This window comes from Mandrillus leucophaeus, unplaced genomic scaffold (genome assembly GCF_000951045.1).
Source record: "Mandrillus leucophaeus isolate KB7577 unplaced genomic scaffold, Mleu.le_1.0 Scaffold226, whole genome shotgun sequence".
Taxonomy (NCBI): Eukaryota; Metazoa; Chordata; class Mammalia; order Primates; family Cercopithecidae; genus Mandrillus; species Mandrillus leucophaeus.
In genome coordinates, this window is record NW_012102321.1 from 4,417,996 (window position 1) to 4,437,384 (window position 19,389).

General features: G+C 43.9%; 1 protein-coding gene across 1 annotated transcript in view; it reads right to left on the reverse strand.

Moving 5' to 3' along the window:
- Positions 1-19,389, reverse strand: part of SEC16B (SEC16 homolog B (S. cerevisiae)) — a 61,170-nt gene that overhangs the window by 23,384 nt on the left and 18,397 nt on the right. The window contains exons 3-14 of the mRNA XM_011981466.1: positions 19,027-19,139; positions 18,155-18,275; positions 17,278-17,386; positions 14,678-14,822; positions 13,879-14,030; positions 13,432-13,493; positions 11,942-12,077; positions 11,238-11,468; positions 7,427-7,524; positions 5,097-5,178; positions 1,059-1,176; positions 375-426 (exon numbers count right to left, since the gene is read on the reverse strand). Coding sequence (XP_011836856.1) covers positions 375-426; positions 1,059-1,176; positions 5,097-5,178; positions 7,427-7,524; positions 11,238-11,468; positions 11,942-12,077; positions 13,432-13,493; positions 13,879-14,030; positions 14,678-14,822; positions 17,278-17,386; positions 18,155-18,275; positions 19,027-19,139 — 1,419 coding nt within the window. The remainder of the gene's footprint in view (positions 1-374; positions 427-1,058; positions 1,177-5,096; positions 5,179-7,426; positions 7,525-11,237; positions 11,469-11,941; positions 12,078-13,431; positions 13,494-13,878; positions 14,031-14,677; positions 14,823-17,277; positions 17,387-18,154; positions 18,276-19,026; positions 19,140-19,389) is intronic.

Consider the following 19,389-nt stretch of genomic DNA (forward strand, 5'->3'; position numbering starts at 1 on the left):
GTGATCCGCCCGTCTCGGCCTCCCAAAGTGCTGGGATTACAGGCTTGAGCCACCGCGCCCGGCCCCTAAAGGATTTTTGATGAGGAATTCTCTGAACATTTTAGTCTTTCCTGAGGGTGAAAAAGGAGTTTGAAATGCCTGCACCTGAGCAAAGAAGGAGACTACCGGGAGTCGCCATTCTTAAACTAGGCTTCCTGGGGCACCATTGTTTTCCCTGCTAAAGTCAAACATAAAAATCACATTAATTACCAACATGTTTTGAAATGTTCTCCCATACATTTTCCACTGCCTCAAAATTGAGTTAATTCAACTAGATACAATACCTAGCACAGTGTCTGGCCCCCAAGAAGGGTTCAACAAACATTAGTTCCCTTCTACTCAGGGTGCTGCGTGGTCTCCCTATGACTTGGCACAACCTTACCATAGCTATTTAAGTCTAACAGAGCAGTATTTTTAAAAGCCCCATAGGAGCACCATGATTTCTAGATGCTCTGCTTCTTGGCTAAATTTGAGAACCACTGGTCTGGAACATTCAATAGCCCCTAAGTGTTTATAAGGCCACATTCACAGAGAGATAATAGAAAGAAAGACTACAGGGTTAACCTAGAGTGGTTCAGGCAAAAACAGAATTTCCTATCTGATTGAACTGGGTCACTGAGAAATTTACAGCAACAGGAGGCAAGGTGTCCTATGTGTTAACTCCATCCACAGGGGAATCTGACCCAGGGCTAGAAAAATCAGCTGCTGAGAGCAGACTCCTACAGCAGCAGAACACCAAGGCTCAGGGGCCTGGCCTGCATTCACTCACCGCAGAAATTCTGTGAAACAGAGAGACAAGAAGGACATGCATTACCCTGGAGTTACTTTCCCCAAAACACGGAGGCTCCTGGGTCCAGGAAAAGCCTGGGGCATAGACTCTGGCCCTAGCTAGAATCTGAGAATCTAAGAGCAGGATGTTTAAAGCTGGTCTGGACAGGGAGGAGTTGGGGAAGGTAGGGGACGGAAGGGAAGGGGAGGGGAGGGGAGGGGAGGGGCAGGTCAACGCTGGTATCGCTTACCCAGAGTGTCACCCATGGCAACAATCGCACGCTGATACAGCTCCGGGTCCCCAGCCTGATTTGACAGAATCACAGCCAAGTGAGGCCTCCAGTCTCCCCACTGCTTTTCTCCACAACACTGAAAAGCACCAGAAAAAAATAACTTAAATGTACAATCATTTAGGAATGGCCAGATGTACGTAAAGAAGGCTGTTGTCTATTTCCTGGTTCAGAAGCTGTGAGAGAACGCCCACTCCACCACCTGCAATGTTGCCATTCATTGATTTAGAGTTCTCATCTTTAAAAAGGTAAAACTCTCAGAAGGACACAGATAGACAGATACATATACATGCATACATACATGCATTCACAGGGATATTGGAAAATGGATAAATAAAATGACATTGCTCGCTTACTACTTTTCACGTTTCTCCCCAGTGCCTGACCCCCAAATAGCTAGAGATAAAACTCAGAAAAACCCTGAGGCTTCAGTGGTTTTTTTGGTTCAAGATCAAACATCCTTGGCTCATGAGTAGAAGAGGCCACAGCCTGTCACAGAAGTCAGGGGAACACGGGCCTGCTTAATGTCTTACAAATACCTATGTTTTCTGACTTTACAAAGCCCATTCACACACATCCTCTTATTTAATCTTTACAGCAACCCTATGAAGTCCGGTTCCTATTACCACTTTAGGAATAAGAAAATCAAGCCAAGTGTCCCAGCTAGGACAATGCAGAGGCAGCAGAATTCCACCAGGGGGCAACAGAGAGTAAGCAGCGTGGTGGAAATGTACAAAACCCCGCATAAATGGTGTTTTCCCTACCATCTCTCCCTAAGGCTGTCCTACTAAACAAAGGAGAATTTCAAGGCAGAAAATATCAATAAAGAAACAACATAACGTCATGGAAACAACACAGGTCCCAACTCGAGTCCTGCATCTTACTAGCTTACTTACCTTGAGCAAGTTTCTTAATGTCTCTGAACCTTTGTTTTCTCATCCCTAAAATGGAGATCATAATTTCCACCTAACAGGTTATTGTTGATAATAAAATAAGATAGTTGTGTAAAGCACATCGCATGGTGCTTCACGTTTGGTTTGCACTTAATTACATGTAGGTATAAATACATACACACATACACACACACACAGTTGGAAGCTGAGCAGAGGAAAGAGGTGATTTGCACAGCTGCCTACCTTCCGATTTGTTATATAGATAGGTAGGGCAGGAGATTGCCAATAATAACTAAGATTTGGAGGTTAAAACCATTCATAATTACTTGGTCTTTGTAATTATCCCAGGGAATAAAAGATGCTTTATTCAACTCCATTTTACACCCACTCCTTGTTGATCCAGTCAATGCAGTGTGAAGAGGATGATGACAATGATGGTGATGATAAATCATAATAATAGCAGTTCTCATGTGTCACATCGAACCATGAACCATATCCTGTGCTAAGCGTTTCCCCTACCAACAATCACATGTGCTAAGTCCTATTATGACCTTCATTTTAACATGTAAGCCAAGCTGCTTCTTGCTGATCTACAGAAATCAGCAAAAGAGAAGGAAATCCTTGCTAAACACACACACACACAAAGAAAAACTTAGAGGTCATTATTCTGTCTCCTCGCTGGTGATTTGAAAAAGATCACTATGAATCAGATCAATGGAGAGGTGGAGGGGACACAGGAGAGAGAGAGAGAGAGAGATAAAGCACCAACATTTATTAATTAACGTCAATGGGCCAAGCATGATGGTTGTTATGTTCAGATGTTCTCTCTCCTTTGATTTTCACAATAACTCTACTGGTTAGGAACCAAAATCCCAATAAAGATTAAAAACAGGCTCTGTGAGATTAAGAAACAAAGCCAAGTTCACCTGGCAGAAAGGCGTACATAGAGTCTAGGTTAAACTGGTGTGAAACCCACATCTGTGTTGTCCTGTTGCCGTGCTTTTCCACCACCCCATTCATCACATGAAACTGAAATCCAGCCTTTTAGTACATGCTGAAGTGCTGGGAAACTCCCTAAGATCAAATAATGCATTGACACGTCACCTCTGGCTCCTCCGTTCTCTCATCTAAAAATAGGGGAAATTTAGCTAACTCTACTATTACAAAAAAAAACACACACACACACACACACACACAATGAACCATAGCTAATTGTATCACTTCCTGCATTTAGTGCTTCGTGACATAATGCAGTTCCATTGTGGAGCACAGGCCATTCCACTGAATTGTGAGGCACACTCTGTGCTACAAAATAGCCGGTTGATTTGATGACGGGGCATGAAAATCATTTCTCTTTTCTTGGAATTAGCCACAAGCAATAAGAAGGATAAAAAAAAGAAAAAGGAAAAGCGTGAGGTCAATTTTTATTAAAACTAGTGTTCACCAAAACCCAAGCCTCAAGATATGAGAAAAGGCTACCAAAAGTAATGGCGATTGGACAGAGGTCCCTCCATGGGGAAGCCGAGAGAACACAAGGGAGAGGACCCCACAGCTCTCCCCACCAGCTGGAGAGTGGCAAAGGCAACTCAGGCTCACACAGAAAACTCTGGGTCCTGCAGAAAATGCCAGATGGCCTGGAATATGGCCTGGCCCATCCTCTGCACGAACCTAATATAAATAACTGGAAATATAAACCCAGGAAAGATTCAACTCCTTTAAAGTTATGTAATATGAGAAAGCAAGCACAGAATGTATACAAATAAACCCTAAGACAGAAGGAGGAAGGTAACATGAAAAATAGAGGGGAGAGAGAACATTCACTACAAAAACGTTACCACAAAACAAATGAAAAATTGTCACCAAACATTTTGTCGTGAATTTAAGTAAAATAATGAAACAATTGCGTCTGTGAAGCAAGAGCATAATCTGAGTTATAAGAGCCCAGGAAATAGATGGTGGATAACAGGAGATGAATGTAATGTGCAGAGCTCAGGAAAAAAGTAGGGGGAAATTGAAGAAATAGACAGAAACACCAGAGCACAAAAGCAAGAGACACCGGTGAAAACACAGTAAAGGACAGAGGAAGGAAAAAAGAAAGGAAGGAAACAGGGAAGGAGGAAGGGAGGGAGGGAGGCAGGGAGGCAGGAAGGAAGGAAGGAAGGAAGGGAGGGAGGGAGGGACAGAGGGAGGGAGGAAGGGAGGGACGGAGGGAGGGAGGGAGGGAGGGAGGGAAGGCAGGAAGGGCGGGCAAGAGAGGAAAGAAGAGAATAAAAAATTATTAAAGAGAAAATTATAAGTATAATTCATATATGTATACATATGAAATATGTGTACATGGAATTCCTGAAAAGGTAACCAAAATAATGGGAACAAAACAAATATTGACGGATATAATCCAAGAAAATATTCCTGAACTCTAACATATGAATGTACATATTAAAAGGACATGCTATATATACCCCAAGGAAAAAAATGGATCCAGACAGTCAACACCAGGGCATAATCTAGTAAAGTGACTGGACATCAAAGGTAAGGAAGGAATACTTTGGGGCCAAAAGATCAAGTCTCCTATAATGGGAAAACTATCAAGCTGGCCTCAGACTGTCAGCCATATCAACTCTAGAACACTGAAATCGAGTATGTCCAGCTTCGAAGTGCCAGTGTGCAGTGGTGGGGAGCATTCCTCCAGAGAAAAAGAAGGGCAGCCCTGCCAGGGGAAGCCTGAAGAACAGGCACAGGTCCTCTTGCCATTCACACAAGAGCAGGCAGCTTTGACATTTTGGGAAGGCCAAGGTCTTCAGAGTCAGACAGACCTAGACAGATCCTGAGCCCACCACTCACTATCTCTGACCTTGGGTCATCTTACACCTTTGCAGCTCAGTTTCCACATCTGCAAAGCAGAGAGAATATTTCCTACCTCTATGCATTAAACCAAGTAATATGCATCAAAGCACTTAGCACAGGGCCCAGCACATGGTAAGTGATTAACAAACTATTAATATTATCATCACGTTTGCTCCTGAAAGCCATCACACTCCTGAGCAGTCCCCACCCCCTCAAGCCCTCGGGATGCCAGGGTGGTAAAGGAATCCTGTCACAGGGGTACCGTGGCTGCCTGTGGAATCCTCCCCGACATGAGCTGGAATAGGGTCTGCAGTGGGTCATTGAGCGCCAGCGTGCTGGTGAAGCTGCAGAGAGAAGGATAGTCAGTGAGGACCACGCCCAGGGAACCTCTTTACCCACTGCCCACAAGGCTCAGGGCCTCACCTAATTTTATCAGATTTTGGCAGCTTCCTTAGGAACGTGAACATCTCTTTACTTTCTGCCGTGCCTCTGTCACATCCTCCTTTGAGGAGAGATGGCAGGGTCCTCGATCTACCGCACACCCCAGCTAGATCTCATTGTTGGGGGTATTTTCTGCACCTTGGTCTTAATGGCCTAACTCTGGAATAACCATTTCTGTGGGCCTTCTTCCATCACTGAGATGACCCATTGACATCTCAAAGGTCCCCTGGAGAGCCACAGCAGTTTATCTGGAAGCTTTTCTCCATAGGCACCCCCTTCCCAGCCACCCCGATCTCCCACTCCCTGCAGCCCTCCTCCACACCAAGCCCACGGCACTCAGTGCCGTTTTTCTGGCTCATCAAGAGCCTGGGTCTGTAGTGCTTTTGCTCACAAGCACTAAATAGCCATTTTCAGTAACCAAAGAGGCGTGGAACAGGGGCCAGAAATGATCCTGCTGATGACAAACCATGGGATATGCTTAACAAGGATATAATAAGCTCTACAGCTGATTTGAGATTTAAGCTTACTCAGTGAGAGGTATTTTTCACAATTCACTGGGCTCCATCAAAAATCAATGGCCCAAGGCAAAAATCTGTAGCAGAGATGTATGCTACAATGTGGGGCTGTGGGATGTTCGTTTTCAAAGCCCAAAGGAAAATCATGCTCAGAACACCGTCCTTTATTTAACAGCACCCTTGCCACCGGAACTCCAAGCATGTATCATAATACAACTTCTGTGTTCCTCACCATTCCAGTCTCCAGGAAGACTGAAGGGTGGAGTCGTCACGAGACGCAACCGAGGCCATCATCCAGAATGGGCCCTCCGGTGGTGCAGTCATTAGGCCCTCAGACTGAACTTAACATGGAAGTGTTAAGTGTTTTTGTTTGTTGGTTTGTTTGTTTTTTTGAGATGCAGTTTTGCTCTTGTTGCCCAGGCTGGAGTGCAATGATGTGATCTCTGCTCACTGCAACCACCGCCTCCCAGGTTCAAGCGATTCTCCTGCCTCAGCTTCCAGAGTAGCTGGAATTACAGGCGCCCGCCACCATGTCCAGCTAATATTTGTATTTTTAGCAGAGATGGGGTTTCACCATGTTGGCCAGGCTGGTCTCAGATTCCTGACCTCAAGTGATCCACCCACCTCGGCCACCCAAAGTGCTGGGATTACAGGCGTGAGCCACCATGCCGACGGAAGTGTCATCTTCTAATTCAACCTCTGCCCAACAGGATTTACGGCCAATTCAAATGTAAGTTCAGCTGAGAGGATAGCTTCCTTCACAGCTCTAACCAGCACTAGAAGCTCAACACTTTGAGGTAGCATCTTTCTTGCTGTCTGACCCAAGTCTGCCCCTTACAGGAGGGTCCCTCACCCCACCCACCACATTTGTCCCTGCCAACCCGTGGATGCTAGGAGGAGCCTGAAGGACTTATTCAGAAAGCCTTCTCCATCCAGCACCCCTATTTGATCCTGGCTTTCTTTCACTCTGTTTCATCTCCTTATTCCAAACTCCTGGCTATGGACCCTTGCTTCCATCCCTAGCTCATCCTGGTTTGGGCATTTTTCCTGGTCCACGTTGGCACCCAGATCACAGTGTGCTGACGTCATTTCTGACTAAGCACATCTCTTCAGTCTCAACACCTCCCACTGCCGCCGATGCAGACTTCTGGATCTCACTGCCAGTGCAAAAACTCCTTTTCCTACCACAGCTCACGACCCCGCTACCCCACACCCCTACCCTACTCTCAGTACCCAGACCTCATCACAAGTATAAACAGTAGACAACTGCTTACGTCAAAGACCCTCAGTCCCAAGGCTCTAAGGAAGTGATCACCTACCCCTCATTACCAGAACTAGCTGGAACAGCCGCTCCCAAAGAGAGAAGGCTACTGCAATGTAAAAACCTATTTAATTTTTGGAAACTCTCACCCTGGGCAATTTTACTAAAACTCTGTATTCAATTTAGCAGGTAGAAAGAATGTATCTGTGTGTAAAACAGAGAAATGCTATGTCCAGCTCAGAAAAGAGAACATGGAAAGATCCCTGGAGTGGGAGGCTCCTCGGTGCGTCTGGTGTTTCCCCACACCCTCATCCTCCTCCTTTGGTGAGGAGGCCTCTCTGCCCCACTGGTCTCTTTTGTTAAGTTCCAACTCACCCACTCATGACCCAGCTGTAGGTCCGTGGGTCCATCTTGCTGGACAAGAACAAAGCATGGCCCCACAAGTGGTTCTTCATGGCCCACTCCAAGGCTTCCTGAAAACCAAAACATCACATTCAAGAGTGCCTTTCCCACCTTCCACTCACAACAAGTTCTTGTGCTTAGGCGCTGCTGCATCCTGAGCAGCGGAGGCTGGGCTTCCAGAAAATTCTTAGAGCCTCATATAAGAATGTGAACAGCCAGGAAGCAGGTTGTAGCTAGCATAGTGTTTTTGTCTAGGATGTCACCTTCACCAGCCTTCACTTTATCAAAATCCACTGTGCTATTCCATCAGCTTCCCGTCAGACATGGTTGCCAGTTAGCCTCATCTCTTTAGCAAAAGTTTCGTAGCACTTGAACATCAAGACTGCAGTAAATACCAATGTATAGTATACTTGAAAATCACTAAGAGAGGAGATTTTAAGTGTTCTCATTAGAAAAAACATGATAAATATGTGATGTGACACATATGTTAACTAGCTCCATTTAGCCATTCCACAGTGTGTGTGTATATATACACATATATATCATGTTGTATACTATACATATATACAACTTTTGTCAATTAAAAAAATAAAAGATAGCATCATATACAAAAACAAGAAATTAAGTATTTAAATGTAAAAATGAAAAGTACTTCAACTTCATTTTTATAAATTAATTTTGAAGTAGAAAAAGCCTTTCTAAATATGACCCCCAGAAACTTACAATTTTACACAGAAAGCCCTAAAAACATAAAGAGCTCCAACAAATCAATAAGTGAGGATCAGAGACTCAATAGAAAAATGCAGGAAATCAATGACAAAAAATTCACAGATTAAAAAATATTCAACTTCATTGAATTCATTTTGAATTGAATTGAATTGAACGTATTCATTTCAATAAGAGAAATGCAGGCCTAGTGTGGTGGCTCACACCTGTAATCCCTACACTTTGGGAGGTTGAGGGGGAGGATCACTTGAGCCCAGGAGTTTGAGACCAGCCCTGGCAACACAGCAAGACCCCATATCTACAAAAAAAATTTAAATTAGCTGATAATTTTTTCTTTTGAGACAGTCTCTCTCTGTCACCCAGGTTGGAGTGCAGTGGCATGATCTCAGCTCACTGCAACCTCCACTTCCCAGGTTTAAGCAATTCTTATGCCTCAGCCCCCCAAGTAGCTGGGACTACAGGCCATGCCACCAGGCCTGGCTAATTTTTGTATTTTTTGTATAGATGGGGTTTCTCCATGTCACCCAGGCTGGTCTGAAACTCCTGGCCTCAAGTAATCTGCCTGCCTCCCAAAGTGCTGGGATTACAGGCGTGAGTCACCACGCCAGCCTTTTTTCACTTCTCAGATTGGCACCTATCAAAGAGTTTGAAACACACTTCGGTGAGAATGTAGGAAAACAGGTACTCTCTTGCATTGCTGGTAGAGTGAATTGGCACAACCTCTAAAAGGCAATTTGTCAGTATCTATCAAAATTACAAACCATATCCTTTGGCCCAACACTCTGCCTCTAGAAATTTATCTTACATATATTCTCTCACACTGGGCAAAATGACAGTGGTTATTCATTGCAACATTGTAACTGCAGAAGACTGGAAGTACTCTTAATGTCAAGCTATATGGAGTTTAGTTAAATTAATTATAATTTATCAGTAGAAAACTATGCCAATGTAAGAAATAATGAGAAAGGTATTTATATAGGCTATAGAGCAGAAGTCAGCAAAATATGGCCTAAAGGCCAAATCCAGCACACTGCCTATTTTGGTACAGGCCATAGCCTCAGAATAGTTACTGCCTTTTTAAGTGATTGGAAAAAAAAATTTTTTAATTTCACTATGCATTATAATTATATGGTAACTCAAATTTCTATGTCTATAAATGGAGTTTGCTGAAACACGGCCACACCCATTCATTTACATATTTTCTGTGACCACTTTCACACTATAAGGGCAGAGCTGAGTAGTTGTACTAGAGGCCCCATGGCCTGCAAAATGTAAAATGTTTACATTATACATTTTTTACATCTGTCCAATTATAGAAAAAGTTTGGCAACCCTAATATAGAGTGTTTTCTGAGGTATTTTGTAAAATGGAAAAGGGAAGGTACAGAAATGGTATACAGTATGCTATTTTTTAACAAAGAGAAAATAACAATATAAGCATAAAATTTCTCTGGATATTTCAGAGAGAAAAATAGGGTGACTAGGGGATAGGAGCATCATTTCCCAATTATGTCTTTTTTATATTTTAATTTTTGAATGAAATTGATTCAAATTGATTTTAATTATCTATCCAAACACTTAAATTTTTATGACTTTTGGAAAGTATAATCTCAACCTCAAAATTGAGCTAGAAATCAATCTTCATCTGTTTAAAGTACAGACAGTCCCTGCTTTATGAGTTTCTGACTTTACAATGGTGTGAAATCAATACACATTTGGTAGAAACTGTACTTCAAGTGCCCATACAACCATTCTGTTTTTCACTTTCAGTAACATATTCAATAAATTATATGAGATATTTAGCACCTTATTAAAAAGCAGGCTCTGGGTTAGATGATTTTGTGGGTTAAGGTAAACATTCTGAGTACATGTGAGGTAGGCTAGGCTAAGTTATGATGTTGGGTTAGGTGTACCAAATGCATTTTCAACTTATGATATTTTCTATTTAATGATGGGTTTATTGGGATATAAACATTGTAAGTCGAGGAGCATCTGTATTCAATATTGATAGGAAGCCTTAGATATAGCAGAAGGAGTATTTGTAAACAAACTTCCTGGAAATTAATTTGGTATATATATAAAGAACCTTTCAAAAGTGCATACCATTTATATACCCAGTAATTCCACTTCTAGGAATCTGTCCTAAAAAATTTAAAAGATCAGACAAAGACTCATGTAACAAGATGTGTAAATTATATAATTTATAATGGTTGACAAAATTGTAAATAGTCTACATATTCAATAATAGTAATATGATGGAATATTGTATAACTATTTTTTAAATGGTGCTGTTGGAGCATATTTAATGCCATGAGGGTATTTTACCATATCATCTTAAGTTTAAAAAGAGAAATAAATGATTGTATATGCAATTTTATTTTCTTTTTAATATATATGCATGGAAAAATGCTGGAAGTAAATACATCAAAATGTTAACAGGTATAATCTTTTCAATTTTTTATTTTTTTATTTTTAATTTTTATGAGTACATAGTAGGTATATATATTTATGGAGTAAAATATATGAGATATTTTGGTACAGGCTTGCAATGTTTAATAATCACATCACGATAAATGGGGTATCCATCCCCTCAAGCATTTATCCTTTGTGTTACAAACAATCCAATTATACTCTTTTAGTTATTTTTAAAAGTATAATTAAATTATTATTGACTGTAGTTCCCCTGTTGTGCTGTAAAATACTGTCATATTCATTCTATTTTTTTGGCACACATTAACCCTCCCAACTTCCCTCCCACCCTCCCCTACTGCCCTTCTCAGCCTCTGGTAACCATCCTTCTACTCTCTATCTCCATGAGTTCAATTGCTTTGATTTTTAGCTCCCACAAATAAGTGAGAACATGTGATGTTTGTCTTTCTGTACCTGGCTTATTTCATTTAATAGTTCATTGTCTTTTAATGGTAGAACTGTGGGTGTTTTTATTTTCTTTGTTGTTTCTTTTTGAACTTCTCGCATCCTCCCTGAAATGAGTATATACTATTCACATAATTGGGGCAGGGGTGATTGGTGGAGAGGGATTGGGCGAAGGGCATACTTGCCTTCTTCCTTCCATAGTAGAGCAGTCTAGTGAATTTCTCCACGATCTGCGCAGGTGTCTCCACACTGGGGGGGATCTCTCCGGTGAGCAGGTTCGGGGTCCCAGAGCTCAGCACTGGCCAGTCTTCATCGGTCAGGCTGATGAGGTTGGCCACAGGGGGCTGCCGTTTGTACTTCTCCAGCTTCTTGCAGTCTTGCATTAGCAGCTCAGCAATGTCAGACCCCACCATGGACTGTAAGGCAAAGAGGATCATCTGAGGAGAATCCTATGGGTCCTCAGGCTGGCCGCCCCAGCTGGAGAAAGAAGGCACCAGGGAGCCTGCCTTCTTCGCGAGGAGTCCAATTATGCAAACATAAGGCAGTCCTTTCTTAGATTGCTATATTTCAAACTTCAGCATCACTATCATGGTTATTTTCTGCCTGTCAGGAGCCACAAAGCTTACCAGAAACATTTACAATTTCACAGGTATATTACCTGGCTGGTGCAATAACTCAGAAACTACAATATTCCCAGACCAAGGAAGATCATCAGGGAAGATTTGCATTAGCAAACTGGCATTGACATTTGAACAATTTTTCCCCTTGGGGCAATTTGTGGCTTCTTTAACATTGCTTTTCATAATCATGCCATAAACATAATCTTATCTATCCCATGAAGACTTCAATTTCAGCCTGCACCTGCTCTCCCACCAAAACAGTAACTTACCCCATTCTGGCGACAAAGGAGAACCAAGAGCTGCCACAGTAGAGCCGAGTCTCTGCTCCCCAGTGTCTCAGATTTGCAGCTCTGAGCTGCTTTCTGCTGGCAAAACGTCATAATATCCACCTTATGTATATCTTCCCTACATGGAAAAAATTTAGGGAGCGAAGAGTGAGCAGGCAGACACTTCCCTGTTTCGGACCCCAGGCTCCTCCTAAGTACGCAAGTGCTGGCTGGGCTGTGGTTGAGATAGAAATCTGACAAACCAGGGCTAGGGTAATGAGTCTATAGCTATAGGATAGTTATTTTCCTATAGAACAGGAAGAAATTTCAGAGATTCTCTCATGCACCCCCTCCATTTTATAGATGAAGCAACAGAGGCCCAGAGACCTGAAGTCACTGCACAGGATAGCAAGTAAAAGCAGACTTTGGAGTCAGACAACCCTGGGTCTAAATCTCTGTCTGCCACTTCTCTGTTTAGACAAGTTTCTTACCTCCTCTGAGCCTCAGCTTTGTCCCCTAAAATAGGGACAGTAAAAGAACCTACCTCCATACAAAGAGGAATTAGAAAATTGTGTGGCATGTATTAAGTGATCAATATGATTGGCATTATGATTTGCTCAAGATCATCCAATAACATCAAAGCCAAGTTAGGCTTAGTACCCCAGTCTTTGAATAACCCAATTCACTTTTTTGACCCGTATCTGTATACCCGTGTGTAAGAAACAGAGAGAACACTCATTTTTACTTGAGGGAACTGTCAGATGCCATAAGAGGAATACGTTTATATAGTAGTGATGATACTTTCCATGTGCATAATCTCACTTGAGACTCACAGACAAGCCTCGGTTAGGGAGAGCAGGTGTTATACCACTTCCAGGGGGAAACTAAGGTTCAGAGAGGGCTGACCTGTCCACCATGGTATTCCTAGTACATAGGATGCCCAAGCCTGAGACCCATGTTGGCTGTCATCCAGCAGGGACTCTCTCCTCAACAAAGATGCCCTGAGTTACATTTATCAGGAATATAACTAAATATTTAAAAGCAGTCCTAGCTGAGTACTGCAGAGGGCTCACTCGCACACTGTTCCGTAACTTGAACACTGCCGATCTTATCTACCTCTCCAGGAAAAAGCCACCGTCACAAGAATTGTTTCTGCTGTGATCCACTCGTCAGGGACTTCCCAGGCGATGCTCCACTTTTCTGCTAACATCTGTCAAGCACACGGAACACTAAAACTTCCTACCATGCAGCCTCTGCAAAATGGAACTGGTTTTAGATTTCTAAACTGTCATGCTAATTTTGCTTTCTGTCCTTCAACTATTGAATGGCTTGTCAAAATGACTCAGGCCACATCTGGTTCTATCTTGTAGCACAGAGAATTCCACTCCAACAAGGACGGACTTTTTTTTCCCAAGGAAGCCAAGAACATATCTCCAAAATGCTGATCTGAGCAGGAAGATTGCCCTTACTCAGCAGCTCTTACAGCACTTTACCTAATCAAGGGTCCTGAGAAACTTCTCATCTCCTCTTGCTCTTTGGAATCATTCAGAATAACCTGCAATAAGACAATCAGATTTTATCTTTAAGACTGTGTCCACCCTAGGCCCCTTGCAGTCAAGTCTAGTATCAGACCCCAGGGCCGTGGGGCTAGGATGTGGCTCAAGGCCTTGTGGAGAAAGCAGAAAGAAAAAAGTGAATCTTGTTGCTAAAGATGAGCCACTGACATCTCAGGAAAAACATAACTCTAGCATCAATTCTTTCAGAGAAGAGCCCCACCCATTCCTGCACCCCCTAATGCAGGGGGTACCTGGCCCAGTTTCCACAAGAGCATCCCATTCCCGGAGATGCCCCAGCTCAGGCACAGGAAAGCAAGGTAAGCACGTTAGGAGTAGTTAGGTAAGCAGTGTGCCGGCATTCCAGGAACACTGGGTCTTCTTTACCTCCATGCTGTGCAGTTCAACAAGCGCTGCTTGCCCGTCAGTGGGAGAGCTGGGACCTACACACACCAGCTGACCTCCTGGCCCGAAACTCACAGGAACATGAGGAACGTAGAACTTCATGGGTGCTTTGGGACCAGCTGAGGAGACATCCTCTGACCAACAGACACAGATGGACATTGTTAGCGTTACTTCCATCACTTTTCTTTAGTTCAGGAATATGCCACGGACATATTTCTGCCCAAATTCTGCCTGAACCAAAATAAGATTCTGGGTGGGTTGTGTAATTAGAAGAAGCCCATGTTCCCTGCTCCAGTCAGATTTAAGCCTCTGAGAATGTGTCACAGTACAATGCATGGGCTTGATGATTCAGTCCAAATGATAATGCACTCAGCCCAGACTCTCAGTGATGTTGAGAGGCCAAGGAGTCTCTGGCTTCCGTGGCCTCTATACTCATGACAAAGTTCCTACATCCAGACAAAGCAATGATGCTTTGCGTCTTGCTTTTGCTTTTCCTAATTCTCTCTGGTCTTCCCTTTCTTAAAAGCACCACTGAGTGCCTCCTTTCCCAACCTGATGATGGATAGGGGCAGTGTTCCCTTCCAGGAATCAGCTATGATGCAATTACTATTACAAGCAAAAAGATAGAAAATGGAACCAAAGTTGACCTCTCTGCCCCAGAGACCTACATAAGCAAATGCGGTGGACAATGATCCATCATAAGGCTGACTTTCCCAGAGACTTTCCACCCAGCCTTTCCACATCAGATTCAACCAACTCTTGTGATCATTTTAGAACCCACCAGCCTGAACTGGACTCCAAGCTGCTGAAGCTGGGGGATCATCCCGCTCGGAGGCATCTGTGATGTACTGACTGAGCTCATAGCTGCTGGAGCTGAGACCAGACTCACGCTGCTGGAGAAGGTTGGACTCACTAGCCAGTGATGGCTGAAAGTTAAAAACAATACAAACACATAGGAAGAAGTTTCAGAGAGCTGGTCTTCTCAAGCGTTCCTTCAAAGAAACAAAACACATACAGTGAAAGTGGATGTGTTGAAAGGAGAAAAAGAGAAAATCAAGTTGATAGGCATTTGCCAAAGGATATATTATGACCCAATGGAAAGAGCGGAGGCCTTGGGGTCAGGGGCCCTTGAATTCAAATCTCGGCTTTGTCTTATACTCAGCTGCTGTGCTCCTGGACACGTGACTTAGGCTCTCTGAGCTCAGTGTTTTCATCTGTGATATAATCATATCTGCCCTATATACTTCAAGTAATTCATGTATTCATTTATCAACTTTTTTTTTTTTTTTTTTTGAGACAGAGTCTCGCTCTGTCATGAGGCTGGAGTTCAGTGGCACAATCTCAGCTCACTGCAACCTCCACCTCAGCTCACTCCAACCTCCACCTTCAAGCGATTCTCCTGCCTCAGCCTCCCAAGTAGCTGTGACTACAGGTGCACCACCACGCCAACTGATGTTTGTATTTTTAGTAGAGACAGGGTTTCACCATGTTGGCCAGGATGGTCTCAATCTCTTGACATGATCTGCCCACCTCAGCCTCCCAAAGCCCTAGGATTACAGGCATGAGCCACCGTGTCCGGCCCTCATTCATTGACTGTTTAATGAGCACCTATTATGCTCTAGGTGCCATGATTTCCCCTTGGATGCAGGTGTAAAGAAATTCATGGGTCCAGGTATGATGGTTCACACCTGTAATCCCAGCACTTTGGTAGGCCAAAGCAGGAGGATCACTTGAGCCCATGAATTTGAGACCCCAAATTGCAACATAGCAAGACCTCATCTCTACAAAAAAAAGCATAAAAAAATTTAGCTGGGCACGGTGATGCACACCTATAGCCCCAGCGACTTGGGAGGCTGAGGTGGAAGGATCACTTGAGCCCAGGAGTTCAAGGCTGCAGTGAGCTATGACCATGCTGTTACACTCCAGCCTGGGTGACAGAGCAAAACTCTGTCTCTAAAGAAATAAAGAAAGAAATTCATTGAGTTTACATCTTGTGTGCATACAAGTAAAACAATGAATTCAAAAGCTCTTTGGGCCAGGCCAGGGGCTCACACCTGTAATCCCAGCACTGTGGGAGGCTGACCCAGGAGGATCAGATCGCCTGAGGTTAGGATTTCCAGACCAACCTGGCCAACGTGGTGAAACCCCATCTCCACTAAAAACTACAAAAATTAACTGGGCATGGCGGCACACAGTTGTAGTCCCAGCTACTAGGGAAGCTGAGCCAGGAGGATCACTTGAATCAGGGAGGTGGAGGTTGCAGTGAGCCGAGATTGTGCCACTGCACTCCAGCCTGTGCAACAGAGTGAGACTCTGTCTCAAAATAAATAAATAAATAAAAAGTAAAGCTCTTGTACACTGTAAAGTGCTGTACATGTGTATGTGGCTGCTGTCATTGTATTGTTACTATTAGTCATAATCATATGTGCCCTACCCTATTAAGCACTAAGTATACAAAAGAAATTGACCTCAAAAATCATACAAACCTAATAAGGGGGACAAGATTAATACAAGACTTTCAAAATTAAGACCCGATCTCTGGCTGAACGTGGTGGCTCAGACCTGTAATCCCAGCACTTTGGGAGGTCAAGGTGGGCAGATCACGAGGTCAGGAGTTCAAAACCAGCCTGGCCAACATGGTGAAACCCCGTCTCTACTAAAAATACAAAAATTAGCTGGGCGTGGTGGGGGGTGCCTGTAATCCTTGCTACTCAGGAGGCTGAGGCAGGAGAATCGCCTGAACCCAGGAGATGAAGGTAGCAGTGAGGCGAGATTGTGCCACTGCACTCCAGCCTGGGCAACAGAGTGAAACTCTGTCTCAAAAGAAAAGAACCATCTCTGTAGTATATTTGCAAATTTTCCACAAATCTAAAATGATTCTAAAATAAAAAGTGTATTTTAAAAAAGATCTCCATTTTGTGGCCCAGCTGGTGCATACAATAAGATTTTTAGAGGAGAGGGATGAATGAAGAGTTAGAAAAGGTTTCAAGCCCTGCTTCTCAAACCTGAATTCAAAGATTCTAGCAACTTCCCTCTTCCTGGGTTAAACCAAATTGCTAGTCCCCTGGGGTCCCTAACACCTGGATGACAGCGTCCTCTCTTTCCCAGTGTATTGGAGTGAGCTGGGTGACCTTTCTCGATCCCCTCAATTTGCTGAAAATGCAAAGGAGTTCAGTTTAGGGCCTCGGTTGCCTAAGACTGAGGCAGTAAGGAGAGAAGAAAGGAAGGCATGGGTGGAGGTTCTGCCAAGAGGGAAGGAATGGGTCCTCCAGACGGCTGGCCGCTGGACATCCATCCCCAAGGGCCCTGTTCTGCCACTGCTGACAGTGTCAGCTGCGACACATGGACACAGTCTCCAGCCCCCACGTCACTTTAGGTTACCTTAGTTTTCTGGGCCCCAGCAAGCAGGCTCCCTGGAAACAGCTCCCCGGGCCACTCCTGTCCAGAGTTGGAAGCAGGGCTGTCTTTATAAGGGTTCCTACTGTTAGATCTGCAGCAAAATGACAGGAGCAGTGAGCGGGGTCCTGGGCAAGCCAGCAAGGCTGAAGCACTCTCCGCTGGAAGCTGACCTGCTCCAAAGCATGGTCAGGTGCCATGTCAGCCTGGGTGCCATAGGAGAAAGCATTTTCCTCCCACTCGCCACCTCAATCTACTAATCCCAGGAAAAGCAGGAGTGCTTGAGTTCCACAGCTCAGTGGCTGGAAGCGGCCTCAGGTCCTGATGAGAAGGGTTGGTCTCTACAGCCTGACATTCTGGAATGACTTACATCAGAGTGTTTAGGTTGGTGAATTCCAGAGCTGCGAGCACCAGGACAGATGCTTGGGCAAAACTCTCTTCCCTGTGTTGTCTTACCACGGGGAGATGGCCCATTCTCAGGGCTCAGGCGTAGGCTGAGGAGAAGCACCCCAGCCCCAGGTAGGTTCTCATGACCTAATCATGAGAGCTTTTTCTAGGCCATATCTGTTCTGAGGCCAACACAGAATTAAAGTCCTCTTTCAGGACAGACCTCAGGGAACCTCACAGGACTCAGACTTGCCCAGCTTTGGGAACAGACTCTCAGTGATAAGAATCTCTCTTCCCAGGGTCCATATTAACAGCGGACCAGGACCATCCTTGGATACTCCCATATCCCTGTGGCTGAAACAAAGGTACACAGGCTTCTGGAGGTAAGAGACCAGCATCAGACGCCAGAAGATTTGCCCAACATAGTCTGAGTTTGACAACATCATGTCAAACTGGCCTCTCCTTTTGCACTTACTGGAAGTGGGTCTCACTATTTGTTCCAAATGGACTGTGCTGGTTTTCATAATGATGTTCATCAAGGTACTTTTGCTCTCGGTAATCTTCATGCCAGATATAAGGACTCCTTTGCCTTGGCACTGCACCCTCAGAGAAAACAGAATCAAGACAGGTCACTTCCTGTTTCTGAAAGTTCTTAGAAAGATATTAGTGAGCTGTGAGGAGTACCTAGAGCACAGTAGATCTAAAAACATATTTTCCAAAATGAAAAAATAGATAGGTGAGAGCTAATGATGAAAGTCCATAGGACGCCTCTCAGTCCCCTCTGGACTAATTAGCGTGGATCTATACAACCGCACAACGATGGGGATTGGTGTGTACATGTGTGTATGGGGGTGGGTGTGTGTGTGTGTGTGTTCAATGTTGAAACAGATTTATCTTTGCTAGCAGTTCAGATGCTACCATTAAGACACACTCTATACCTATTAGTATAGGGGAGAACACTCCTTTGGGTGCATATCTGCTGTCCTCAGGGTGAAGTGACAGACTCCTACTATAGCCCAGCAGATGTCCTTAAGAACTGACTTCACTGTTACTTGGTCGAAGACTATAATCTTGGCTATAAGGCAAAGTAGAAGAAAAAATGTGGATGAAGTGCAAACTACCCATAGTACTAGTAACAGTACCATCATCTATGCAAACAAAGGAAAACAACTCCTTTATGTCTCTTCTCAGGACATCGAGGAGGAGTGTTTCTGCTGTGGTCTCGTCTGGCCAAGAAAAGATGTGCAAGGTGAGGGTCTGAACATGGCTCCGTCGGTCTCTCCCCTGCCTCTCAGACCAGCTGCCCCATCCCCAAATCCCAGAGGCTTCTTGGAGACCTTTCCATACCTCTTTCTTCCTGCAGCCACTGCGGGTGTCCGTGATAGTAGTAACTTCCATAAGCATATTCCTCCCTCGTTGTGGGAGAGTGATAGCCCTGATATGAATTCTCATACCCTGGCCTAAAATAGCACAAAGAAGACTGGTCAGTTGAGGACAAGGGTGGTAAAGACAGAAACCAATGGAAGACTTGACAAACTAAACAGCTTCAGAGGACAGAGTTGTGACCCAGCCTAGAATCTGCTTGAAAGCCATGGTTAATTCTAGATCCTATAAACAGAATCAGAGCAAGAGTCAGGCCTTTGTTGCATAACAAGAGTAGAATTTCTATAGTAAAATTTTTTTACTTAAAACTCTTTTCTTTTTTTTTTT